This window comes from Helianthus annuus, chromosome 13, assembly GCF_002127325.2.
Source record: "Helianthus annuus cultivar XRQ/B chromosome 13, HanXRQr2.0-SUNRISE, whole genome shotgun sequence".
NCBI classification, from domain to species: Eukaryota; Viridiplantae; Streptophyta; class Magnoliopsida; order Asterales; family Asteraceae; genus Helianthus; species Helianthus annuus.
Genome location: NC_035445.2, coordinates 87,483,907 through 87,507,184, shown reverse-complemented (window position 1 = coordinate 87,507,184; position 23,278 = coordinate 87,483,907). Strand labels below are relative to the sequence as shown.

The following is a 23,278-nucleotide window of genomic DNA, read 5'->3' as shown; positions in this document are numbered from 1 at the left end:
AAAGACGGAAATAGAGGCTGGACACGGCCCCGTGTTCAGTGGACACGGCCCGTGTTCAGGATCTGTATCTCGGCGTTTTAATTAAAATTACTAGTCTTGTTGAGCACGGGGGCGTGTTCAGTGAGCACGACCCCGTGTTCAGACTCTGTATCTGGGCGTTTTAAAAAAAATATGCAGCACGGCCCCGTGTTCAGTGAACACGGCCCCGTGTTCAGGCTACTATAAATGCAAACTAAACTAAAATGCAGAAAAATGTGCGCGCGTTTTGAAAAAGTTTTGTAAAACTGATTAGGCCGTCGATTTTAAGCTTTCTTAAAATCCTTGTGTCCCCAGCAACGGCGCCAAAAACTTGATGTGCGTTAGGTGTAATATAATTTGGGTGTATATTTTAAGCCCTTTTTACACTTTTTAGCCAAGTTTTAAATTTATAAACACGATATTTACTAACACTAAACACACATATGGGCAAGTGCACCCATCGTGGATGTAGTATAGTGTTGGTCTGTAACACCCCTAAATTTATTAAACTATATATATTGTTGTACATGTATAAGTTGGAATATTAATCATAAAATAATGAGAATCGAAACTAGGAATAATTAACCTAGTTAAATTCTTAATTTAAAAGATGGGGAAATCAAAGAATTGTAATCATTGTATTAACTTGGAAACTTGAGGGATTAATTGTGTAAATTTTGAAAGATATTTTGTTCAAAATCTGGATAAACATCAAAGGCACACATTTTGTGTGTGTCTAGAACGATCAGAAACCCAGGGACGAACTCTCCTTCTTTCAAAACCCTAACTCCTCTAAATTCACTCAAAATCCAAGAAATAAAACCCAATTGAAGGTGAATCAAGGCTGAATTTGTGATCCTCATACTTAGTAGGTCACAAGGTATGTTAAATTTTTAGATATAATGATGTTGGGATGATTTTGAATTCTCATAACAGAAATTAGAGGTAAATTAATGGATGTTATGGGTAAATTTTGATGAATACAAGTCTAGGAAGGAGTATTAGACTATGAATTGATTTATTCATGTCATAATTCATGAGTTTCATTACTTGTCATATAAGGGTATATGGGTTTTTTTATAAAGAATTCATGTAGTCTTGTAATATTGGATGTTGATTGATGGTTATGATGCAAATTATAGTGTGATTGTAGTGTTCTTGATATATGAATCGAATAACTATGCCTAAAAAAGGTTAAAGTTATTAATCATGAACATGACAATGTTAGAATACTAAGTATGCACACTAGATGTTCGATAAAATGCTTGAATGAATTGAAATACTTGAAAAGTATGAAATAATCGTTTAATTGATTAAACAAGAGTATGAGATATCGAATATTGAACCATGAGTTCTAAACAATATATTCGAGTCAAATTTTATAGGTGAATTGGGTGGATCATCAAATGGACAAGGCGGGTCGGATAACCGCTTAAAAGGAAAACTTTGAAAAGGTACGCGGCTATTCGCTTCGTAATATCTTGTTTTAGTACTTTTATGCTTAGTTGTGGAATGATAATTAAATCGTTATAAAGTTGGATAATACTAAAAACGAAGAATTTCGTTTGTAGTATCCAAACACGAAAAGGTAGAAATGTTGAGAATATAGAAATGAAGAAAGTGGTGGATTCCACTTAAAAGTTCACCGGGTTAAATTGACTCGGATACTATATGTTTGATTCAGAAAGGGCGATGGATTCGTTAGTGAGATCAAACGGGTCAAAATCACCAAAGTATTAAACTTTGGTAAGTTAAAGTGATAAATGTTGCTAATTAAGTCAAAATGGAAAAACTAGGACATGTGTACCTTATTATCGGCACTTGAGTTTTAGTTTAATGTCTCGTAATGTAAACGGATGATAAGATGTGGTTCTTATGGAAGTTTTGAGCTTATAAGTACATTTTATACCTCATTAATGTAAACGGGTCGAATAATTTGGAATACTCCTATTGTACAGTGAAAACTCCTATTATTCAGTGAAACACCTACTGTACAGTGAATACTCCTACTGTACAGTGAAAACTCCTATTATTCAGTGAAACACCTACTGTACAATGAATACTCCTAGTGTACAGTGAACATTACATAGAGCTGGAAAAAATGTTGTTCTTTTATGTGTTTTGACTTTAGTACTTGTTAATACACATTATAAACATCAATGACTAATGTTTTGAAAAATTTCTGGATTATAGGTGATGGTAGCGAATTACGGATGATGATCAAGTACCCGAAAGGATCGAACACACAAATGTCAAAGCTTCCGCAATTATAATAGTCCTTTTGAAATGAAACTTATGTGTAATAAGTAGAAGTAGTTTTGTTGAAAATATATAAAATCCATGTAAATTATCGTTTTGTGGATAATTGGTAAAAGACACTTATAAAGTGATATATGTTTCAAGTAAATAACTCAATGTTTTTAAAGGTCTTACAGTTGGTAAGATACCGAGGTCGTCCAAGGACACAAGAGCTTTTAGTACTGGTTTATCCTCAACGTCTAATCAAATCAAAATGTTAGAAAAAGATTTTTAAACTAGAAAAATAAAACTAACTAAAATGCTATAAAATAAAAATAAAAACAGATAGACAAGATGAATCACTTGGATTCAACTCGTGTGTAGTGTAACCTTTGATTATTTTCGCACTTTTGCACTTCTGTAAGAGATTATCTTAGTTATTGTAGTAGGCCCCTCTTTTGAAGGTGACGTTACCCTCAACCCAATAGTTTGAGTCAGCAAGGATACAATCCTAAAGGGTCGGATTATTGAAAGATAATTAATTAAGTTATTAATGCATATTGTGGTAGGCCCCTCTTTTGAAGGCGACGTTACCCTCGGCTAAGTAGTCTGAGTCAGCAGGGATACAGTCCTAAGTAGCCGGGTTAAAGTTCTAATAGTAGTTTAACTTATGAGGGGATCAAAGAGTTTGGACCCCTGCCATCCAATACCGGTGGGTATTGAAGGAGGTCCTACTAAATTTGACCTAGGTCCTTTGCAGGATCTATACACTGAACAATGGCAAGACTCTTACCAAACCGTTCCCTTAACCCCGACCAGGTAGCCAACATACCTCCATATAGACCGTGGAGATATGAATGGTGAAAATCTTTTATTTTATATAGACAGTAAAATAATGCCAAGACACCACGGACAACCGATAAGGAAGAATCACATTCAACATAAGAAACTAGTTATTAAAGTCATTAATACAAACCAATTAAAAAGTGCAAAAGATTAAAAATAAAAAGTATTACACTAAACACTTGTCTTCACCAAGTGATGTAAGAGACTTAGGCAAACATGGCCTTTGATTGTCAAGAACTCTTACGATTAATCTTGGATCCTAAGACGACTCACACACTCTATGATGGACAATGGATGATGGTAGTGGATGATGGTGTTGTGATGGTGGTGGGTGGTGGGAGAAGTGTGGGAGAGGTGGTGTGCCAAGGGATGAGTAGGGGCGTGAATTTCTGACACGACCCGAAAACCCGACACGAACCTAACACGAAATTCACGGGTTTAGGTTTAGTCTAAACGGGTTCGGGTCAGTTTCAGGTTGAACCCACGAACCCGTTTAGGTTAACGGGTCGGGTTCGGGTCAACCTGGTCGGGTTGGCGGGTTGACCCGTTTAACACATTTATACTATATTATATTTTTTTACAATATATTTTATGTTATAAATTAAATGGGGTGTGTATTTTATGTAATGATTATAACTTAAAAAGAGAATTAACATAGATTTTATAATTTAAATATGATATTATTATATACACTAGTGTTTTTTAAGTAAATTTAATTTTAATATGATAATTTTTGAAAAAAATAAAAAAATTCGGGTTGAACGGGTCGTGTTCGGGTCAACCCACGAAACTTCGGGTCGTGTTCGGGTTCTTATGTATGATACGATTTTCGGGTTCGGGTCGGGTTCGGATTTGTGTAAAATTTTTGGGTTCGGGTCGGGTTGAACCCGCCAACCCGCGAACACGACCCGTTTAACACCCCTAGATGAGTTACAAGATCTCCAAGCACTCCTATTTATAGGCTGAACAGAAGCTTGGGCACGGCCCCGTGTCCACTGGGCACGGCCCCGTGTCCATCTGACTCTCTCTCTTCATTAATTGCAATTCGCAGTTTCATTAAATGCGTCTGCAACAGTTGACCACGCCCCCGTGTCCGCTGAGCACGGCCCCGTGGTGGGCAGTAGAAGCTTCTACCACTTTGTCTTTTCTGCTGACACTTGGGCACGCCCCCGTGCTCACTGAGCACGGGGCGTGTTCAGCCTTCTGTCTTCTTGTATTGTTTGGGAAGATGTTGTCGGGAGGTCGGGCATGCCACGTTTTGTTCCCTTTCTTGTATTTATGTCAGATTTTGCTGCCTTTTTTCTTCTTTTGTTTATTTGAGCTCATTTAATCCTGAAAATACAAAAGAAAGACAAAAGCACACTTTTTTCTAACATTAGTACTAAAAAAGGGTTAGTTTTATGCCACAATTGATGTAATTTATATGTTGCTTTTTCTGCACATCAATATTTATAATAAGGATAAGTTAAAATATCACCCGTCAAAGTGTTGTTTTTTGCTTGCAAGGCATTTCCATAATCTTAACTCAGTAGTTTAGTGGGTGTTTGGATATGCATTTATTGCTTGAATATAAACTAGGGGTCTTCGATGTCGCGCGTTGCGCAACGCTTTGATTGTTGCTTTTGCTGGACAATATTAAAGTGGATCAGTCGTGACTGTAGTTGATAACTACAGTTCAATATCCCAAAATTTCATGCGTTTCCGCAGAACACGTTTTTTACACGAAAAAAATAGTTTAGCGCCTTCAAATTTGCAGTACCTTGTTCACATATCCTCATCCAAACAAATATATTAAATGAGAGGGGCTAAATCAAATAAAACAAACTATGACTACAATAGAATCTCATTCAAAGACTATAGTGACTCCATTCTTATGTTTTACAATAAGTTTGAGACAACTACAACAACAATGTTCTTATGTTTTACACTAAGTTTTGAGGCAACTACAACAACACACGATGACCCAATATCACTAACTAATACTATAACAACCCTCCAAAAATATTTACGACACCTCTAATATATTTAGAATGCCCCTATACGTCTTAAAATACGCCCCGTTTATGAAATTTGACCCTATATACCTTTATATAATTAAAAATAAAATAAAAACAAATTTTAATGGTTTATGGCGGGCCGCGAAGACCTGCTCTTCGTCTTACGCGGGCCGCGGCAGATGGTCACAAGGGCGTAGCCCGGTGCTGCCACGTGTCACCACTCGTGTCAAACCTAGAAAACCTACACCCCTAGCTCGCAGGCCACGAAGGCTAAGCCTTTGGCTTACGCGGGCCGCAAGGAACTTGAAATCAGCTCCTATAAATTGGGAGCATCGGCCTTCAGTTTCTAATGTTCAAAAACGAATTCTCTCTCTAAATTTCTGTAGTATAAGCACAATCTCCGGGCATTATACCCCCTGATTAATGAAGTTATGCATCATTGTAAGTATCATAACCCTCGGTTACGTATTAGATACGCTACCTGATTGATCTAGGGTTCCATAACGGCTGCCGGGGTTCTGCCCGACGTAGTCGTTGGAATTATGTCTCGGGGAGGGTATTACTAATGTAAATATTGGGTTATTAAACTAACGCGTGTGCATTGTGTAATTAATATATAATCACCAGGAAATCACAAAGGAAAACCCTAAGATAGCAATGTGAGTAATTCCTCTTTTCACAAATTGTTACCTCAATTGTTTTAATTTATATTTAACAGTGATTGATTATTTGTATTCTACAATTATCTTCGGTATGTTGGGGTTTTGTATACAAAATTTGTTACTACACTGTGAGTAGTAACATGACCACAAGTCGGGTTGACAGTACCGTGGGTGGTAATTAAAGTAGAAAATAAACAAATGTAATTGTGCGACCGCCCTCGATGCTGTAAACGGTTTTACTTATCTTAATTAAACTGGGATTCACTCACCAGTATTTCCCACTGACAAAATCTTTTTAAACGCGTTTCAGGTAACAAAATGTGAAAGCCAAATAGAAGGCAGCTGGACAGCACTGAAGGCTTGGAAAAGTGGCTATAAAAGTTACCTAAATAAATAGATGTTTTTATTTAAATAAAATAGGGTTTTATCCCTATGAAAATGTGTGTACTGAAAACTTGAGAATTTCCCACGTGTTTAATATTATAAAAGTGTGGTATTTTACTCTGATAAAATATTTCCTAACTACGGTCCTGATGTAATTTCCGCTGCCAAACTGATAAACACCGATACCACTGAAACTGGTCGCGGCCGCCCGTTCCTTGTAATTGGGGGGCGGGGGTTGCGACAAATACGAGCCAAGCATGATAATAATAATATTCCATTGCTTATGAGCGTTCATTTAAATAACCTTCCAGACCCAAATTACTCTTCATACTTATGTCTAAGGATTGAGTGTTTGCATAAGATTGATTGTATGTGTGATAGTGATTTCAATACGTATACATGTTGCAACCCAAATAGTGTCTAAAGCGAAAAATTTGCCAAGTATGAACTCACGATTTGCAAAGATTTCCACAAAAGCGAGTAATCGGTCTTGAAGGACGGAGTCACCAAAGTTTACCCCAAAAAGGTAAACAAAGGTGTATGAGTATAATGATTTTGAGTTTGGAATGTAAATGAAATTTACGTATATGAAATTACATAAAACATATCTTACTTGTGCACTTATTGGACACTGTTTTTAGTTTGTGTTTTTCATGAGTGTTAACACTCATTAGAAGCCCAAAAGAAGAAATTTAAGTTTAAGATATTCTCCACCTTAACAGATAACATTCAACCATGAATTTGGTTGATATTATGGTTTGGTTTTGAGATAAGTATGATATGTATATACGTAGGTTGTTATCATTATTTACATAATCAAGTAATTGTCATGCATTAGAGGTAGGGTAATCCACTAACCTCAAGATTTTCACCATTGCACAAAATCACCAACATGGATGATTCGGATGGTCATGAATACAAGTATGAAGTACATAATACACTATCTATTTGCTAAGTAACCAGGTGAGGTATCACATAGATGAGTACTTCCAACATTGTGAGATTGGAGGCATGGTGTAGGTTTACTCACTTTATGCTTAGAGACTTACAAGAAGGCATATATAACAACCCTCGAAAAACACCCCTAAACGCTCTTAAATACACCCATATGCGATAAACGAACCTGAATAACATTTATTTTAATAAATATCAAATAAAACAATAAAAAACCCGTCGCTCGCGGGCCGCGAAGGAATCACTAGGGCGAGTTGCGGGCCGAGACAACCTATTACTTGTCGGACACCCCTTTAGCCACGTATCCCACTACGTGTTGAGGCCAGAGTGCTGACTAGTCAAAGCTAGGCCCTAGCCTAGTGTCCTCGCGGGCCGTGAAGGAGAAGAAGATGGGACTCGCGGGGCGCGATGTAAGACCCTAACACGTTTAACCTTAAAACGACGTAGCGGAATTGCGAACCTTAAAATTTATTTCTTTGGTAACGACATTACTTACATGACGGTTCAAGTTACAAATTGTCAAACGTTTCATAAAAGTAATCGCAACATTCGTACTCAATTTTAAGACTTCAAGGCAATACATAACTTAACTATGTGACCGCACTTTCCGTACAATCCTTGCTCTTGACTTGATTGCTACTCCTCTTGATGATAATCTGTGATTCGTACAACCTGCACCCACCATATACATTCGCAACATTAGCATACATCATATACAAACAAGGTTCATAATCATGTAGTCTCGTTACGTTCTATCCACGTATACTTTCCATCCGTTATCTTTCTAGATTTAATCGTTCCATCTGGGTGTCTAATCCTTGATAAGACATCAATAATGTACCTGCATTACATTTCATTCTCAAGGCACACGGTTAATAACGTCAATACTTAAATGTATTGAAACCATGTATACAATACGTACATATCTACGAACATACATACATACACGTATACATACCTGCATACATACATACCCACTCACATATATACATTCCTAGACGCGTTTGCCTATGGATTCCCTTTACTAATCAAGTAAGTAATTCCATACTTATACTTACAAATACCTCTATACTTATTTCGTTCTGTTTTAAGCTTGCGTACATGCTCATTGCATCTCATAAACACTCTATAACAAACAAGCAAAACAGGAAAATCGGATAAGGAGGGGCCGTCGGGTGAAGGGGTACCGTCGCCGACGCCACAAGGGGTCGTCGCCGACGGTCTCTGCATTGTGCATAAGTTAAAAGATGTTTTGTTGAACTCCTCTTATGTTAAGATGTGTTTCTTTTGCACTCCTCTTAAGTTAAGATGTGTTTCTTTTGCACTCCTCTTAAGTTAAGAGGTGTTTCTTGCTGCAGATTCGTTTCGTCGTCCGAAAACGCTAAAACTTGCGTAGCTTTTAAACCGTTTACCCGTTTAACCTCCCGTTTCTTCCTACATGCTTGTAAATTCACATTCTATGATATGGACTTGGAATCCCATATCCGATTTAAGGAAATTCCTATCTTACGCGCTTTCGGCTTATTAGTCATTTTCTATTTATTCGACCTGTTCATGTTTTCATCAAACCACTCATTTGTTCTAACCCGAATCATACACGAACATTATAGCCATAATATTTTTACCTTATCCGGAGTTCCGCACTTGGGGCTTACGCACCCGACACCCGGTATTCATTAAACTCACACGTTTCATTCAAATCTACGAACCTAACTTTGTTACTAAAATTTCCACTTACATAGTTGTTTATCTATTAAAACAAACTCACATCCGATTCTGTTGACTATTAAACCGCATCTCCGATTCCCGGGTTGCGTACTTATAAGCAATTCTACCCATTAACCGGTTATAGTACCGGTGTAGCCATTTCTTATGCAACATTTCAATAATCATAAGACCTTATTTTGACCCATTGGTCTACTTAGCGAAATTCACCGATTTCATACAATCTAATCCACATTTAACTTTAAACATCATGTTTTATTAGTTAAAACGCTACATTACTTAAACAACTAAGAAGTGATTGCGGAAATCACTTACCTTTTTGCGTCTGTTCCCTTGCCTTCTTTTGACCCGTTTGCCTTTCTTGCTTGAGTCCATTTCCACATGATCCCTATGCTTTCACATCACACAATCACATTCTTGTTAGTATGCATGATTGTACGCTTAAATGATCATGTCAAATGCATGGTTCACGTTTGACTTTCATTAGTCAAGTCTAACAAACATAAGACATATACCCAAAATCACATCTCTTCCAACTCGTACAATTCCTTACATAATTGCATATAACACACATTGTTATAAATGCACCATATGACTTTATTGCATTGAAATTTGACAAGAGTCTAGCTATACTACTCATGCAAGGTTTGACTTCCAAAAGTCAACGACCCATCTTATGGACTTTCGACTTAACCTCATATATCCATGTCATCACATTAAGCTATAACAATGGCATTATATACACTTCATATTCATGATGTAATATGCTTACAACCACATGATCAATCCATTACATACACACCCATACATAATATCAACACTATATATACTAAAGCTTTCGGGATCCCATAAAAGACGGCCATATTTGGGGTACACAACCAACATGATTTTACCATCCTTACTTGCTATACATTAACACCAATTTCATTTCGTAATCTCAACTAAACCGCCGACTAAACACATAGTGTGTACCATACAATGTGAGTGAACAATGAAAGATACTAGTGCACATTTCTGCCCAAACAAGACATCAATAAAACCTCCACATGGATTCAATCTTACACATGTTCCTTGTATAAGTTTACTAACAATTTAATCATTTACACATTGTATGTATGTTCATCCACTACTTGCATACATTTTCATATAATATCGTCGTTTAGTCATTTCATCAAACACTTGGCGTGCGTACCACTATCTAAGCATAATGTACAACTAATTTATGCATATTCTTCTAATCTCATACATAATTCATCCAATCCTCCTACGAATTAGCATCTACCATTCATACATAACATCAAGCATATCAACACCACCTTTCTTTCAATTCATCTAACAAGAATTCATCATACCCACATAATACGAACAACATGCAACAAGAATTAGACATGGATGATGATTCAAGTCATCATTCTTACCATAACTAATGGGTTTCACCTCTAAACATCGAATTAACCTAAACCATGCATAATCCATGTTCTATATGATGATTCTAACACACACCCGTTCTCAATTTCATACAAATTCGCGATTTACATCAAAACCCACTTCATGAAAGATCACCAATCTAACTTTTAAGACATACCTTATGATCCCCTTGTGATGGTGATCATTAATCCATGTTCATTCACGAATTTAAGCCTTGAATCATCCTTTGATTTGAAGCTTTTTGAAGAACTAGGGTTTGGCTCCTATGGAGCCCTCCTGATCGTTCCAGAACACACGAGATGTGTGTGTTTTTGTGTGTGTTTTGTTAATTAAAACATAACTTTCCCCTTGTTCATCTTTGGTCCCTCAAGTTTGTACCCTTGTTTGTTTTGCTAAACATTTGACTAGGTATAATAACCTAGTTATTACATTCCATCTTATTAAACATGGGGTCTCACTAGCAAATTTAGTAATTCGAGTTTTGGGGCGTTACACGTGAGCCGCCCTTCGACCAGCCTATATAAGGAGGCCTCTGGCCTCAATTTCATTTCGTTCAGAATTTTCTTTTCTCTCTCAAAAGCTATAGTGCTATTATACTCGGGAATAGTACCCCCCTAAAACACGAAGCTTTGCCTCGTTGTAAGTATTTTAACCTCTGAACACTAAGTCGATACTCTGCCTGATTGATCTAGGACTCCGTAACACATTTTTAGGCTCTGTCTGACTCAGTTCATTGGAGTTCTGTCTCGTGTTGTACGGCTAATGTGATTTGGGTTATCTTACTAACACGTGTGCATTGTATATTTTTCATAGAAACTCAAGGAAATAATCCAAAAATATTACCAGGAAGCCTGTATAAATACCTAAGTCTACAATGTGAGTCATTCCCCTTTTATAAACTCTTTTTGTGAGTTATTCTCCTTTTCTCATAGTTTGTGAGCCATTATTTCAAATGTTTTTTTTTCCAAAACTATAAATGTTTATCAATTACAATTACAGTGATTAAGTCTTTGTAATTATACAGTACTTGATAACCTTCACAATTGGGCACGGTTATCCAATGTGTTATATGACCATAATCACAGATTCGTCGAGTGACACGTACTGAACGAGTAATTGGGTAGATATAAACATTGTAATCGCCCTTAATACTGTAATGTAATAACAACTAATGTTTTTTATAAACTGGAATGTACTCGCTAATATTTCTTGCTGATAAAACCTTTTTAAAACGCGCTTCAGGTAACTTAATGTGAAAGCTATTAGAAGTCAGCTATGGAGCACCGAAAGCTTAAAGAAGTGGCTATAAAAGTTATCTAAATGAAAAAGAGATCATGTTTTCAATAATCAGGGTTTATCCCTATAAATGTATTGTGAATAAAAACTGGGTTTATCTCATTTATTTATTATAAAAATCTGGTGTTTTGAACTCTAATAAATATTTCCTAGGGGAAAGTTATTGTACAAATAATCTTAACATACTAAACATACAAATTGAAGGAAAACTCAAAAAGACAAGGTGGCACTTTTGTAATTATCAATAACTATCAAAGTTATTCTACAAATATACCTGAAAAACCTAAAAAAAACCTAACCCCCCATCCCCCAAAAAACCTAAACACCCCCACCCCCCAAAAACCTAACACCCCCCAAGCTAAAATGCTAAAAACTAAACCCCCAAAAATCTAAAAAAATCTAAAAAATAAAAAAACACACAAAATTATTTTATTTTATTTTTTTAACATTTTTTATTAAAAAATCGCTATTTTAGTAGCAGCAATTTTTTTTGCTAACAAAATGTGGCGATTTTTTATAAAAAATATTAAAAAAATTGTGTTTTTTATGTATTTTTGGTTGAGTTCACATTTGTATAGTAACTTTGATAGTTGGTGGTAATTACAAAAATGCCACCTTATCTTTTTGAGTTTTCTTTCAATTAGTATGTTTAATATGTTAAGATTATTTGTATTTGATCTTTTGCCATATTTTTTAACTATGGTCCTGATGAAAATTTTCTGCTGCGTAATTAATAAACATCGATACCATCTGGCTGGCTCGCGGCTCCCGCTCCCAGGGTGGGGTCGGAGGCTGTGCCACCGATACCATCTGCCTGGCTCGCGGCTCCCGCTCCTAGGGTGGGGTTGGAGGCTGTAAATGGCTCAATAATTCCAATCTTCATAGCCATGTTAATTGGGACAACAATAAGAGCAGCAACAACAACATTATCATCAATCATCATCCACCGGTTTCTCAGATCTTTTAACTTCAGACCTGTTATCACCCGAACCGGATGATGGTTCCACTTCAAGAAACGACTGTGGCCTTCGAATCAAAGAGAACGGAACTCTTCCATGTGAATTGACAGTAATATGAGGTTGTGAATCTGAACCATTACGACCCCGTTGTGACGAATCTTTAAGATGGGCCGGGTGGAATCGGTTTTTAGAAGAATTCTTCGCAAGCCGAGCTTGGTGATAATAATCGTTAATATACGGATCATTGTTGTGTGTTGTGGCATGCTGCATGTTAAGAACGCTTTCGATCTCTTCAGATGTCATGTATTTGGAACTGAATTGTATTCGACATTTATTATCACTCTTCTGACTGCTGTTATCCGAGCCCTGACGGGAGATACGTGACCCGTGTTTACTATTTTGTTTACTTCTCTGTGTATCGAGCGACCTGTATTTGGATTGGATTAGAAAATAAAATTGGGCATTGCAGGTAATTTAACTTTCTATTCCCCTATTTATAACCATCTTAAGAGTTTATTAAACAAACTCTTTTCTTTTTTCTTTTATGGGATTGGATGATGATTGATGATAATGTTGTTTTTGGTGCTCTTATATTAACATGGCCATGAAGATTGGAATTATTGAGCAATTTACAATCATCAATCATCAATGTTAAAGAAATAGGGGTGAGGGTTATAAATGGGGGATTAGAAAGGGTTGAGAGGGAAATTATCATTTTACCCTCATGTGCATTGCACACATGACAGTTTTTCACTGAGATTTCTAACCAGGTTTGGCCTAAAGGACAAAACGTGCAAGATTTTGAAAGGTTAAGGACACCGCCTATAAACTTTTGGCCAAAAGGATAGCACCTACAATCTGATATAAACATAAAGGACAAAACTTGTAATTTACTCTTAAAAAATTTTAACAACAAGGTACATTTGGTACTAAGATTAAAATAAGCAATATAAAATATAACTAATAATATAACTTATATTTTACGACTCATGTGTTTTAGAATAGATCGTGAATTTTAATGAGACTAAATTTAAGGTTTTTTTTAAAGATGGTGTCAAAAAATATTATAATTAGTGAAAGAAGATCAACTCATTTCACTAAATAAAGATAACCTACGGGAAACAAATATCATAACAATCTAAGCATGGATCTAAACAATCATGCAAGCAATCGAGTATAAATAAAACACACCAAATTAATTAAGGCACTATACTATAAAATCTGCAGGTATCGTTCGAAAAAGAAACCGCTCCTCTTAAGCGTCGCTCTGAGACCAAATTAGATTAAATCATATGAATCAAACAAGAATATACATATATTTTGATTAAGACCAAACCATATTAATTATAGAAATAAGAATTAAGTAATTATAATTTTATCACTTAATTATAAAAAAACTAAGGATATAAAAAAAATTAGATCAAATCATATGAACTCAAACAAGAATATACATATATTTTGATTAAGACCAAACTACGTATTTGTCTTTTAACTAATGAGGGCAAAATAGTCATATATAAAAAAACTAACAGAAAAAGTTAACTTTTGCTAGTAGAAAGGATATAAAGCGTGCATAAATTTTAAGTAAAGGACATACAGTGCAAAGACAAAGTACATACCCTGCAATTACATATAGTTAAATGACATAATCTGTAACTTACTCTGTATAATATGTATTCTACTTTAAAAAAAATAACAACAAGGTATATTTGATATTAAAAATAAAAAAATATTAAATATAACTAATAATATAACTTATATTCTAAGACTCGTGTGTCTATATCGTGAATTTTAATGAGACTAAATTTAACGTTTTTTTTAAAGAGTGTGTTCAAAAATGTTATAATTAGTGAAAGAAGATTAACTCATTTCACTTGATAGATTTAACCTACGGGGAAACAAAGCACACAAACAAAAGCCAAACAAAATATCACGATAATCTAAGCATAAAATCTAAACAATCATGTAACTAAGCGAGTACAAATAAAACACGCTAAATTTTTTTTTTGAACGGCAAATTTGGATCACTGACGGACCACTGGAGTATCATCGTGCCACCAGCGGAACCACCCGATCATATCCATCTCCACTAGGCATTATGCCTATACACCAATTCAGGAGGAAACCCAATAAATATGGGAAAAACCCCCCTTGTAGGAATCGAACCCAGGACCTATTGGTCCCAAAGCCTTATCCCACCCCCAAGATGCCACTAGGCTATAAAGCCATGGGCCGCTAAATTAATTAAGACCCTCTACTATAAAACCCGCAGATATCATTCGAAAAGGAAACTCCTCCTTTTAAACATGGCTTTGAGAGCAAACTAGATCAAATCATATGAACTCAAACAAGAACATACATATATAATTTTTATAGTTATAATTATAATAATATATGATAATAAAATATGAGAAAAAGGTTAAAAGAAAGTGAATAGCCAACTTAAGACACAAAATTATCTCATTGAGACATTCTCTCTCTTCAATCCCCCCTTTCTCTCTCTTTACCCTCTCTTATCTCTTTCTTTCTTGAAGGATCTTCCTTTCTATTTATTATTATTATTATTATTATTCTGGAATTTTCACATCAATTACTCATAGGGTTTCAGTTTCACCGGAACAACACAAACCCTAGCTTACTTACATGAAGATCTAACACTCAATTCATCATTCTTCATCCTCCTGCTTCTTCGTAAACATGTCTCAAACTCACTGGGAAGCTGATAAAATGTAAATTTCTTTCATTTTCCCCATAATTTGTTCTAATTTATGATCATTTCTGTTACATCCGTAGCTCTGCTTGTTAGATTTACACACTTGTTGCTCCTCTTTTGGTTATGGAACACTTGCTGCTTGATCCTGTTTAGGTTTTGTTTTGTTTAATCTAGGGTTTCAGTTTTTAGGGTTTTTTTATTTTGGTAGATAGTTTTGTTAATTGATGCTGTTAGAGTGTTTGTGCTTACAGTTTTTATGTTGTTTTGAAGTTAATTTGGTTCTAGAGACTGATTTCTGTGTAAATTGATGTTGTGGTTTGATTTGGTTAATAGGTTAGATGTTTATATACATGATTACTTGGTGAAAAGGGATTTAAAGGCTTCGGCTCAGGCGTTTCAAGCCGAAGGAAAGGTCTCATCTGACCCTGTTGGTAAGAACCTGTTAATGAAAAGTTCAACTTTGTTGAAGGGTGTTTTAGTCTTTCGAGACATAATCGTACGTTCTTGGTGTATGTTACAGCTATTGATGCGCCCGGTGGCTTTTTGTTTGAGTGGTGGTCTGTGTTTTGGGATATATTTATAGCGAGAACTAACGAGAAACACTCGGAAGTCGCAGCTTCTTACATTGAGGTTTGCTAGTTGTATATATATAGCTTCATGTTTACGTGTATACACACATTATAATATTATATATAGGGGTGTAAATGAGCCGAGTCGAGCCCGAGCTTGGCTCGTTAGGTTTTTATGAAGCTCGAGCTCGGCTCGGTTCGAGTCTACTTCTTTGAGCTCGTGCTCGGCTCGCGAGTAAAACCCAAAGCTCGAGCTCGGCTCGAACTATTTTGAGAACAACCTTAAACGAGCTAAAAACTTGGCTCGAGCTCACTTCAACATCACTTAAACGAGCCAAAACTCGGCTCTAGCTCAGCTCATCAATGTTATCATCATTACTAATATATTATATATATAAAAAATTAAATATTTGTATGGGCTCGTTTAGGCTCGTGAGCCTAAACAAGCTTTGTATTTCAGGCTCGAGCTCGGGCTCGATAACAAAAGGAGCTCTATTTCAGGCTCGGGCTCGGGCTCGTTAAGGCTCGGCTCGTTCGAGCTTTTAACCGAGCCGATCACGAGTAGCTCTCGAGCCTTTGGGCTTGTTTACACCCCTAATTATATATCTTATGTAACGTTTTAGACTCAGTTAAACAAAGCGAGGGAGCAACAGCAGCAGCAGCAGCAGCCGCACCAAACACCTCATCCGCAACAACAGCAGCAACAACAACAACAGCATCAACAGATGCAAATGCAGCAGCTTATATTACAACGTCAAGCTCAACAACAACAGCAGCAGCAACAACAGCAACAAGCACAACAACAGCAGCAACAGCAACAGCAGCAGCAACAACAACAAGCGCAACAACAGCAGCAACAGCAACATCAACAACAGCAGCAGCAGCAGCAACGGAGAGATGGCTCTCACCTTCTTAATGGAGGGTCAAACAGGCTTGTTGGAAACGATCCGCTTATGAGATCAAACCCTGGTGTTAATGCTATTGCTACCAAAATGTATGAGGAGAAATTGAAAGTACCGCTCCCTAGGGATTCTTTAGATGATGCAGCTATGAAGGTATACCTTTCTTCTTTTTTATTGTTCCAGATAGTTGACTTTTATGCGGAGTTCGTTGACAAATTTAGATATTGTATTTTGGTTTCTTAGCAGAGGTACGGCGAGAATGTCGGTCAACTTTTGGATCCAAACCAAGCATCAATTTTGAAATCTGCAGCTGCAGCTGGTCAACCTTCAGGGTAATGTTATTTCATGCAAATCTTATGAATTTTATGTACATTTTCACGCGTTCACAAGTGGGAAAATTTTCTTTCTAGTTCTCATGGTGCTTACTATCTGATAACCAATTTAAAATTCGGAACACACGTGTGTAATTTTTCAGGCAAGTGCTGCATGGTACAGCTGGCAGTATGTCGCCTCAAGTCCAAGGTCGCAGCCAACAACTTCCAGGCTCTGCTCCGGTAAGTAATAACTCATGTTTGAATGTTTTGAAGACCAAAAACACATTGATGCGTTTGATTATTGTGGTAAAATGTCATCTAAGTTACGTTCGGCTGTTCTACACTGAAATATAGGAAATAAAGACGGAGATGAATCCAATTTTGAATCCTAGAGCTGCTGGTCCCGAAGTATCTTTGATTGGGATTCCCGGTACATTTTGACTTTATGGAATTCTGTTTCATTGGCCATTTACTTAAATCACTTCACATAAGTATATGACTGAATACTAAATACGCCCTTTTTACGTTTAGGATCAAATCAAGGTGGTAACAATTTGACGTTAAAAGGGTGGCCTCTCACCGTAAGTTTTGTTAATGTTGTATACTTCTATATTTATGTTATGTTCCTTTCAAACGCACAAGTAAAATATGCGGGATTGTTATTGTTGATGTTATCAGGGATTAGATCAGCTGCGATCTGGTATAATGCAACAACAGAAGTCATTCATGCAAGGCTCTCAACCGTTTCATCAGCTGCAAATGATGTCACCACAACATCAGCAACAACTTTTGCTAGCGCAACAGAACATGACATCACAATCAGCCAATGACGAAAGCAGACGACTGAGAATGCTTCTTAATAACCGAAGTATAAGTATGGGCAAAGATGGTATTTCTAATTCCGTTGGCGACATTCCGAATGTCGGATCTCCCATTCCTGGTTTACCCCGTAACGATACAGATATGCTGCTTAAAGTAATTTCTCAATTCTCACTTTCATACCTAGTTATTGTTTATTAAAATTAATTAATAATAAATCAACGCATTGAGGTTAAGCCGTTAAGTGACTTTATTTACTTTCGACTTTAGATTAAAATGGCGCAATTACAGCAACAACAACAGCAGCAGCAGCAACAGCAACAACAGAACGGTAATCAGCAACAACAACAGATTCATCATTCTCTTTCTGCACCACCGCCGCAAAATTCGAATATGAATCTTCAACAAGAAAAGATTGTTGGTGCAAGCAGCGTGGGGGATGGGAGCATGTCAAATTCGTTTAGAGGAAACGATCAGGTCGTGTGGATTTTACAACTTTACCCTTTGCTTGTTATTTGAGTTTTTAAACGCTAACTAGCGGGTTATCACCTGTGCTCTGCAGCGGGTTCGAAATGTAGATAAAAATAAGCAAATCGCGAGAGTTAAAGTTGTTTGATGTTTTAGTTAAGGGGCTAAACATGTCATTATTAAAGTTGAGGGGTTAAAGTTGTTTATTATTGAAGTTGAGGGGCTAAAGTTGTTTTATTTAAGGGGCTAAACATGTCATTATTGAAGTTGAGGGGCTAAAGTTGTTTTATTTAAGGGGCTAAACATGTCATTATTCAAGGGTTAAACATGTCATCATTAAAGTTAAAGGGTTAAACATGTCATCATTAAAGTTAAAGGGTTAAACATGTCATTATTAAAGTTGTGGGGGTTAAAGTTGTTTATTACTAAATATGAGGGGCTAAAGTTGTTTGATGTTGACAAATAGCATATTTTATAGTATATATAATATGGTTTCAAGATGCTAATGCGATTTAACGCTTTTAAAAAACCAGACTGGAAGAAAAAGAAAGCAGCCCGTGTCATCTTCGGGACCCGCCAACAGCTCAGGAACGGCTAACACAGCTGGGCCTTCACCGAGTTCAGCACCGTCGACACCGTCAACTCACACACCTGGAGATGTGATCTCAATGCCAGCTTTGCCACATAACGATAATACATCAAAACCGTTAATGATGTTCCGGCCTGATGGGCCCACAACGCTTACATCTCCGTCAAATCAATTGGTGAGTATGACACACGTGTGTCGTATGTAAGTGGGTCTGGTTCGGTTTTTTAGTTTTCTTTAAATGGATATAAATTATACTGTTGCAGTGGGATGATAAGGACATTGTGCAGGCTGACATGGAACGTTTTGTGGAGGATGGATCTCTTGATGATAACGTAGAGTCTTTTTTATCACATGATGATACCGATTTAAGGGATACTGTCGGTCGTTGTATGGATGTGAGCAAAGGTGAGACTTGAGAGTTGCATTTTATTATATTATTTACATTATTTACATCGGTTTCATAACTTTATTTATTGTTTGATCTTAGGATTTACTTTTACGGAGGTCAATTCTGTTCGGGCTAGTGCAAACAAGGTTGTTTGCTGTCATTTCTCTTCAGATGGTAAATTGCTTGCTACTGGTGGTCATGATAAAAAGGTAAATAATACAATTAAACCTGCAACAATTTAGAGTAAAATGCCATTTACATCCTTAAAGTTTGGCCCGTTTTGTGACTTTCGTCCAAAGGTTTTTTTTTCCGCATCTGGATCCAAAAGGTTTAAAATCTTGCCATTTTCATCCGGCCCGTTAACTCCATCCATTTTTCTCTGTTAAGTCAAGGGTATTTCCGTCTCTATTGTTCACTTAAAGGGTAATTCGGTCTTTTTCACTTTATGTAAAAAGACCAAATACCCTTGAAAAAAACCGAATTGCCCTTTAAGTGAACAAAAAGGACGGAATACCCCTGACTTAACAGAGAAAAATGGATGGAGTTAACGAGCCGAATGAAAATGGCACGATTTTAAACCTTTTGGATCAAGATGCGGAAAAACAAACCTTTGGACGAAAGTTGCAAAACTGGCCAAACCTCAGGGATGAAAATGGCATTTTACTCAACATTTTATATTTATGGTAATAACTCCTAAGTTTTGGGATGCAGGCTGTACTGTGGTATACAGATGCTTTAAAGCTGAAGACGACTCTCGAAGAACATTCATCAATGATCACGGATGTGCGTTTCAGCCCAAGTATGCCGCGCCTTGCCACATCATCTTTTGATAAAACCGTCCGTGTCTGGGATGCCGACAATGTTAGTTGACTAAAATTTGTTGACTTTATGTTCCACCTTCTTAAGTATTCTGTCTAAACAGTCCTTTTGACTATTTTGTTTTGACTTTGACTTCACTTGCAGCCTGGTTTTTCTCTGCGTACCTTTATGGGACATTCTGCATCTGTGATGTCATTGGATTTCCACCCGAACAAAGACGACCTCCTCTGTTCGTGTGACGGGGATGGGGAGATACGCTACTGGAGCGTAAATAATGGTAGTTGCACTCGTGTATTCAAGGTACCAAAGTTAAAAAAAACTAAAATTTTACTGTATTGCGCTATTTTTTAGTATTATTTATAAGTTTACGGTGTGATTTATTGGAAAAATTAGGGAGCAACGTCACAAGTGAGATTTCAGCCACGCCATGGAAGGTTTCTTGCAGCGGCTGCAGAAAACATCGTATCTATACTCGATGTGGAAACTCAAGCCTGTCGACATTCGTTACAGGTTTGTTTGTTGTTTATATTCGCTCTTTATAGACAACGGTACATTTTCTAACACGAGTGATGATATTGGTGCAGGGGCATACAAAGCCGATTCATTCGATTTGTTGGGACCCGACCGGGGAGTTGCTGGCATCGGTTAGTGAGGATTCGGTTCGAGTGTGGTCACTACTTAATGGAAACGAAGGGGAGTGTGTACACGAACTCAGTTGTAACGGCAACAAGTTTAACTCTTGTGTTTTTCATCCTAGTTATGCTTCGTTATTGGTCATCGGCTGTTACCAGGTGAAATTTCGACTCTAGATCATCATAATGTAAATTGTTAAAATAAACGTGATCGTAATGATATGTTAATGTAGTCTTTGGAGCTATGGAACATGTCGGAGAACAAGACGATGACGTTATCGGCACATGAAGGACTGATTGCGGGTTTGGCGTTGTCGACGGCTACGGGTTTGGTAGCTTCAGCTAGCCATGATAAGATCGTTAAACTTTGGAAGTGAAAAACAAAACAGAAAACAAATGTTGTATGATCCGTTGTTTTACCATGTTTGTGGAATCGTATGTTTATTTAATGTGTTTTCTGTCTTATCTTTATATTTTAGCATGTTGAAATCTTAGTACAAACGGATTTTGTGCTGTCCGTCTTAACTTGTTTTTATATATATATATATATGATCTACTTGTTTCTTGAATTTATAATATCTATAGCTTTCCTTTAAAATTTACCTAAGGCTTAAGACGTGCAAGCTGCCTCAAGCTCAAATTTCAGTTGAATAAGAACATGCGTAGTCGTTAGATGAATAATGCACCTACCCTGAGGCGTTTTCTGCCATGTGGCAGTCCAGTCAGCATGGGGGCATTATTGGGCGTTATTGCAAAAGTGCCGTAGTGGAAATAATACCCAATAACGCCCCTTCCAATCATTACACATTTTTATCAATTAAAAACTTAAAATACTTCATTAAATTAAAAAAAAAATATATACAATACTAGAAATAAAAAAAAAAACAGAAAAAAGTAAAAAAAAAAAAATGTACATTACCAAAATCTAATTAAAACTTTAGGGACTGAAATGCACAATCCTTTTTTTAAGGACTTTTGAAGTTTAAATCCTTTTTTTTAATACAATCAAAATGCATGGACTGAAATGAAAAATCACCTTCTTCTTCCTTACGCCCACAACAACCACCTGTAACTTAAACTTCAAGAAATCTAATTAAAACTCATTTCTTTTGTTTTTTTTTTTTTAAATTAAAACTAAGTATACACATATGCAAGGTCTTATGGGCAAAGAAATCAAGTTCCGACGTGTTTCAAATCACGCCAACGTCCCTTTTTTCGCAAATAACGCCGGAAAACGCCTAGGGGGCGGCACTGGGGCGTGATCAGGCGTGTTTGGGCAATTTTTTTGATGAAAAACGCCCGATTACAGGTGGTCTAAATGAGCCGAGTCAAGCTGACGAAGATGGCAAGGCTAGGCTTGCTCAGTTGCTCAGAAGCAGCCGTACGTGTTTTTGTCAAATTGTGATGTACATTTTTTTTTATCTTTTCAATACAAAATATTTTCTAAAGTTGAATACATCTTCACAACTTTAGTTTAGTTTCATGTACATTTATATAGGGTGTGCTCGAATTTGTATATAAAAGGGGGTGGCGGCGCAACTTGTTGCCCGATTACCTGTCATTGCTTTGTAATTGTCCTTTTTCGTGTGGAATGATAAGGTTTTGATTTAAAACAAAAAAAAAAAAAAGAAAAAAGAAAACCCCTCTATAAGTAAAAAAAAAAATTATATGTCAAATAAAATAGCGAAACAAGGAGCACATGCACATGTGATTTTCAAACGTGCTAACCGACAGAGATCTTTAAAAAAATGAAGATTTGGTTTATTTAAAGAGTAGGATGAATTTCCTATTACATACAAAAAAAAAAAAAAAACAAATGGGGAAATAGTGTCAGGCAGATACAAAAAAAAAAAAAAACAAATGGGGGAATAGTGTCAGGCAGCTGCCTGACACTTCCTAATTAGACCAACCATTTTATTTTTTATATTCGTTTTAAAATTACGGTTTCGTCCTTAATTTAAAATATATTGTCTGTTTTGCCCCCACTTCAAAATAAAATTATGTTTGTGTCCCTCGCTTAAAATTACGATTTTGCCATCGGTTCAAAATTATGATTTTATTCCCATATTACAATTATATTTTTGGCCCCAGTTCAAAATAAATTTTTGCTTTTCTCCCAAACTAAAACTAACGATTTTGCATTTTCGCCCCGCTTCAAAAATTATGATTTCGCCTTCAGTTTAAAATTATGTTATTGCCTGGTTCAAAAAAAAATGCTTTTGCCCCCACCCCCCCCCCCCCCCCCCGGCCCCCAATTCAAAATTACGATTTTGTCCTCAGTTTAAATTAAAAATATAGTTTTGTCCCCAACTTAAAATTACGATTTTGTCCTTAGTGCAAAATTATATTACGATTTTGTCTCTGGTTTAAATTTATGGTATTGTCATCACTTTAACTTTTGGCAAATTACAATTTTACCCAAGTCAACAAATACAACTTTGCCCTCAGTTCAAATTATAGTATTGTTATCGTTTTAGTTTTTTTAGCATATAAAAGTGTTCTTTTAATTTGTTGACTGGATTTAATTTTTTCCATCTCAATGAGCTGCCTAACACTCG

The 23,278-nt window shown here is 36.4% G+C and overlaps 1 protein-coding gene and 2 long non-coding RNA genes across 6 annotated transcripts; 2 read left to right on the top strand and 1 right to left on the bottom strand.

Annotated features, from left to right (window-relative positions):
* The first annotated feature begins 746 nt into the window (after positions 1-746).
* Positions 747-2,374, top strand: LOC110902923. Its single transcript, XR_002571527.2, has 3 exons — positions 747-898; positions 1,404-1,472; positions 2,212-2,374. It is a non-coding gene; the product is annotated as an uncharacterized LOC110902923 (long non-coding RNA).
* A 5,177-nt stretch (positions 2,375-7,551) lies between these two features.
* Positions 7,552-9,289, bottom strand: LOC110902924. Its single transcript, XR_002571528.2, has 2 exons — positions 9,140-9,289; positions 7,552-7,771 (listed from the first exon to the last, which is right to left on the bottom strand). It is a non-coding gene; the product is annotated as an uncharacterized LOC110902924 (long non-coding RNA).
* A 5,646-nt stretch (positions 9,290-14,935) lies between these two features.
* On the top strand, positions 14,936-21,287 carry LOC110898480 (transcriptional corepressor LEUNIG). Of its 4 annotated transcripts, none has more exons than XM_022145268.2 (18): positions 14,936-15,236; positions 15,554-15,651; positions 15,741-15,850; positions 16,413-16,844; positions 16,938-17,023; positions 17,167-17,245; positions 17,360-17,435; positions 17,537-17,586; positions 17,684-17,980; positions 18,095-18,301; positions 18,826-19,056; positions 19,169-19,286; positions 19,369-19,478; positions 19,981-20,130; positions 20,233-20,388; positions 20,482-20,598; positions 20,673-20,879; positions 20,954-21,287. In XM_022145268.2, the coding sequence occupies exons 1-18, from the start codon at positions 15,205-15,207 to the stop codon at positions 21,095-21,097; spliced, it is 2,700 nt and encodes an 899-aa protein (XP_022000960.1). In that variant the 5' UTR covers positions 14,936-15,204; the 3' UTR covers positions 21,098-21,287. The 4 variants fall into 4 exon arrangements, with proteins under 4 accessions (XP_022000960.1, XP_022000958.1, XP_022000957.1 ...); XM_022145266.2 differs by having other exon boundaries at positions 19,145-19,286; XM_022145265.2 differs by having other exon boundaries at positions 14,939-15,236; positions 16,935-17,023; positions 19,145-19,286.
* Positions 21,288-23,278: the final 1,991 nt, after the last annotated feature.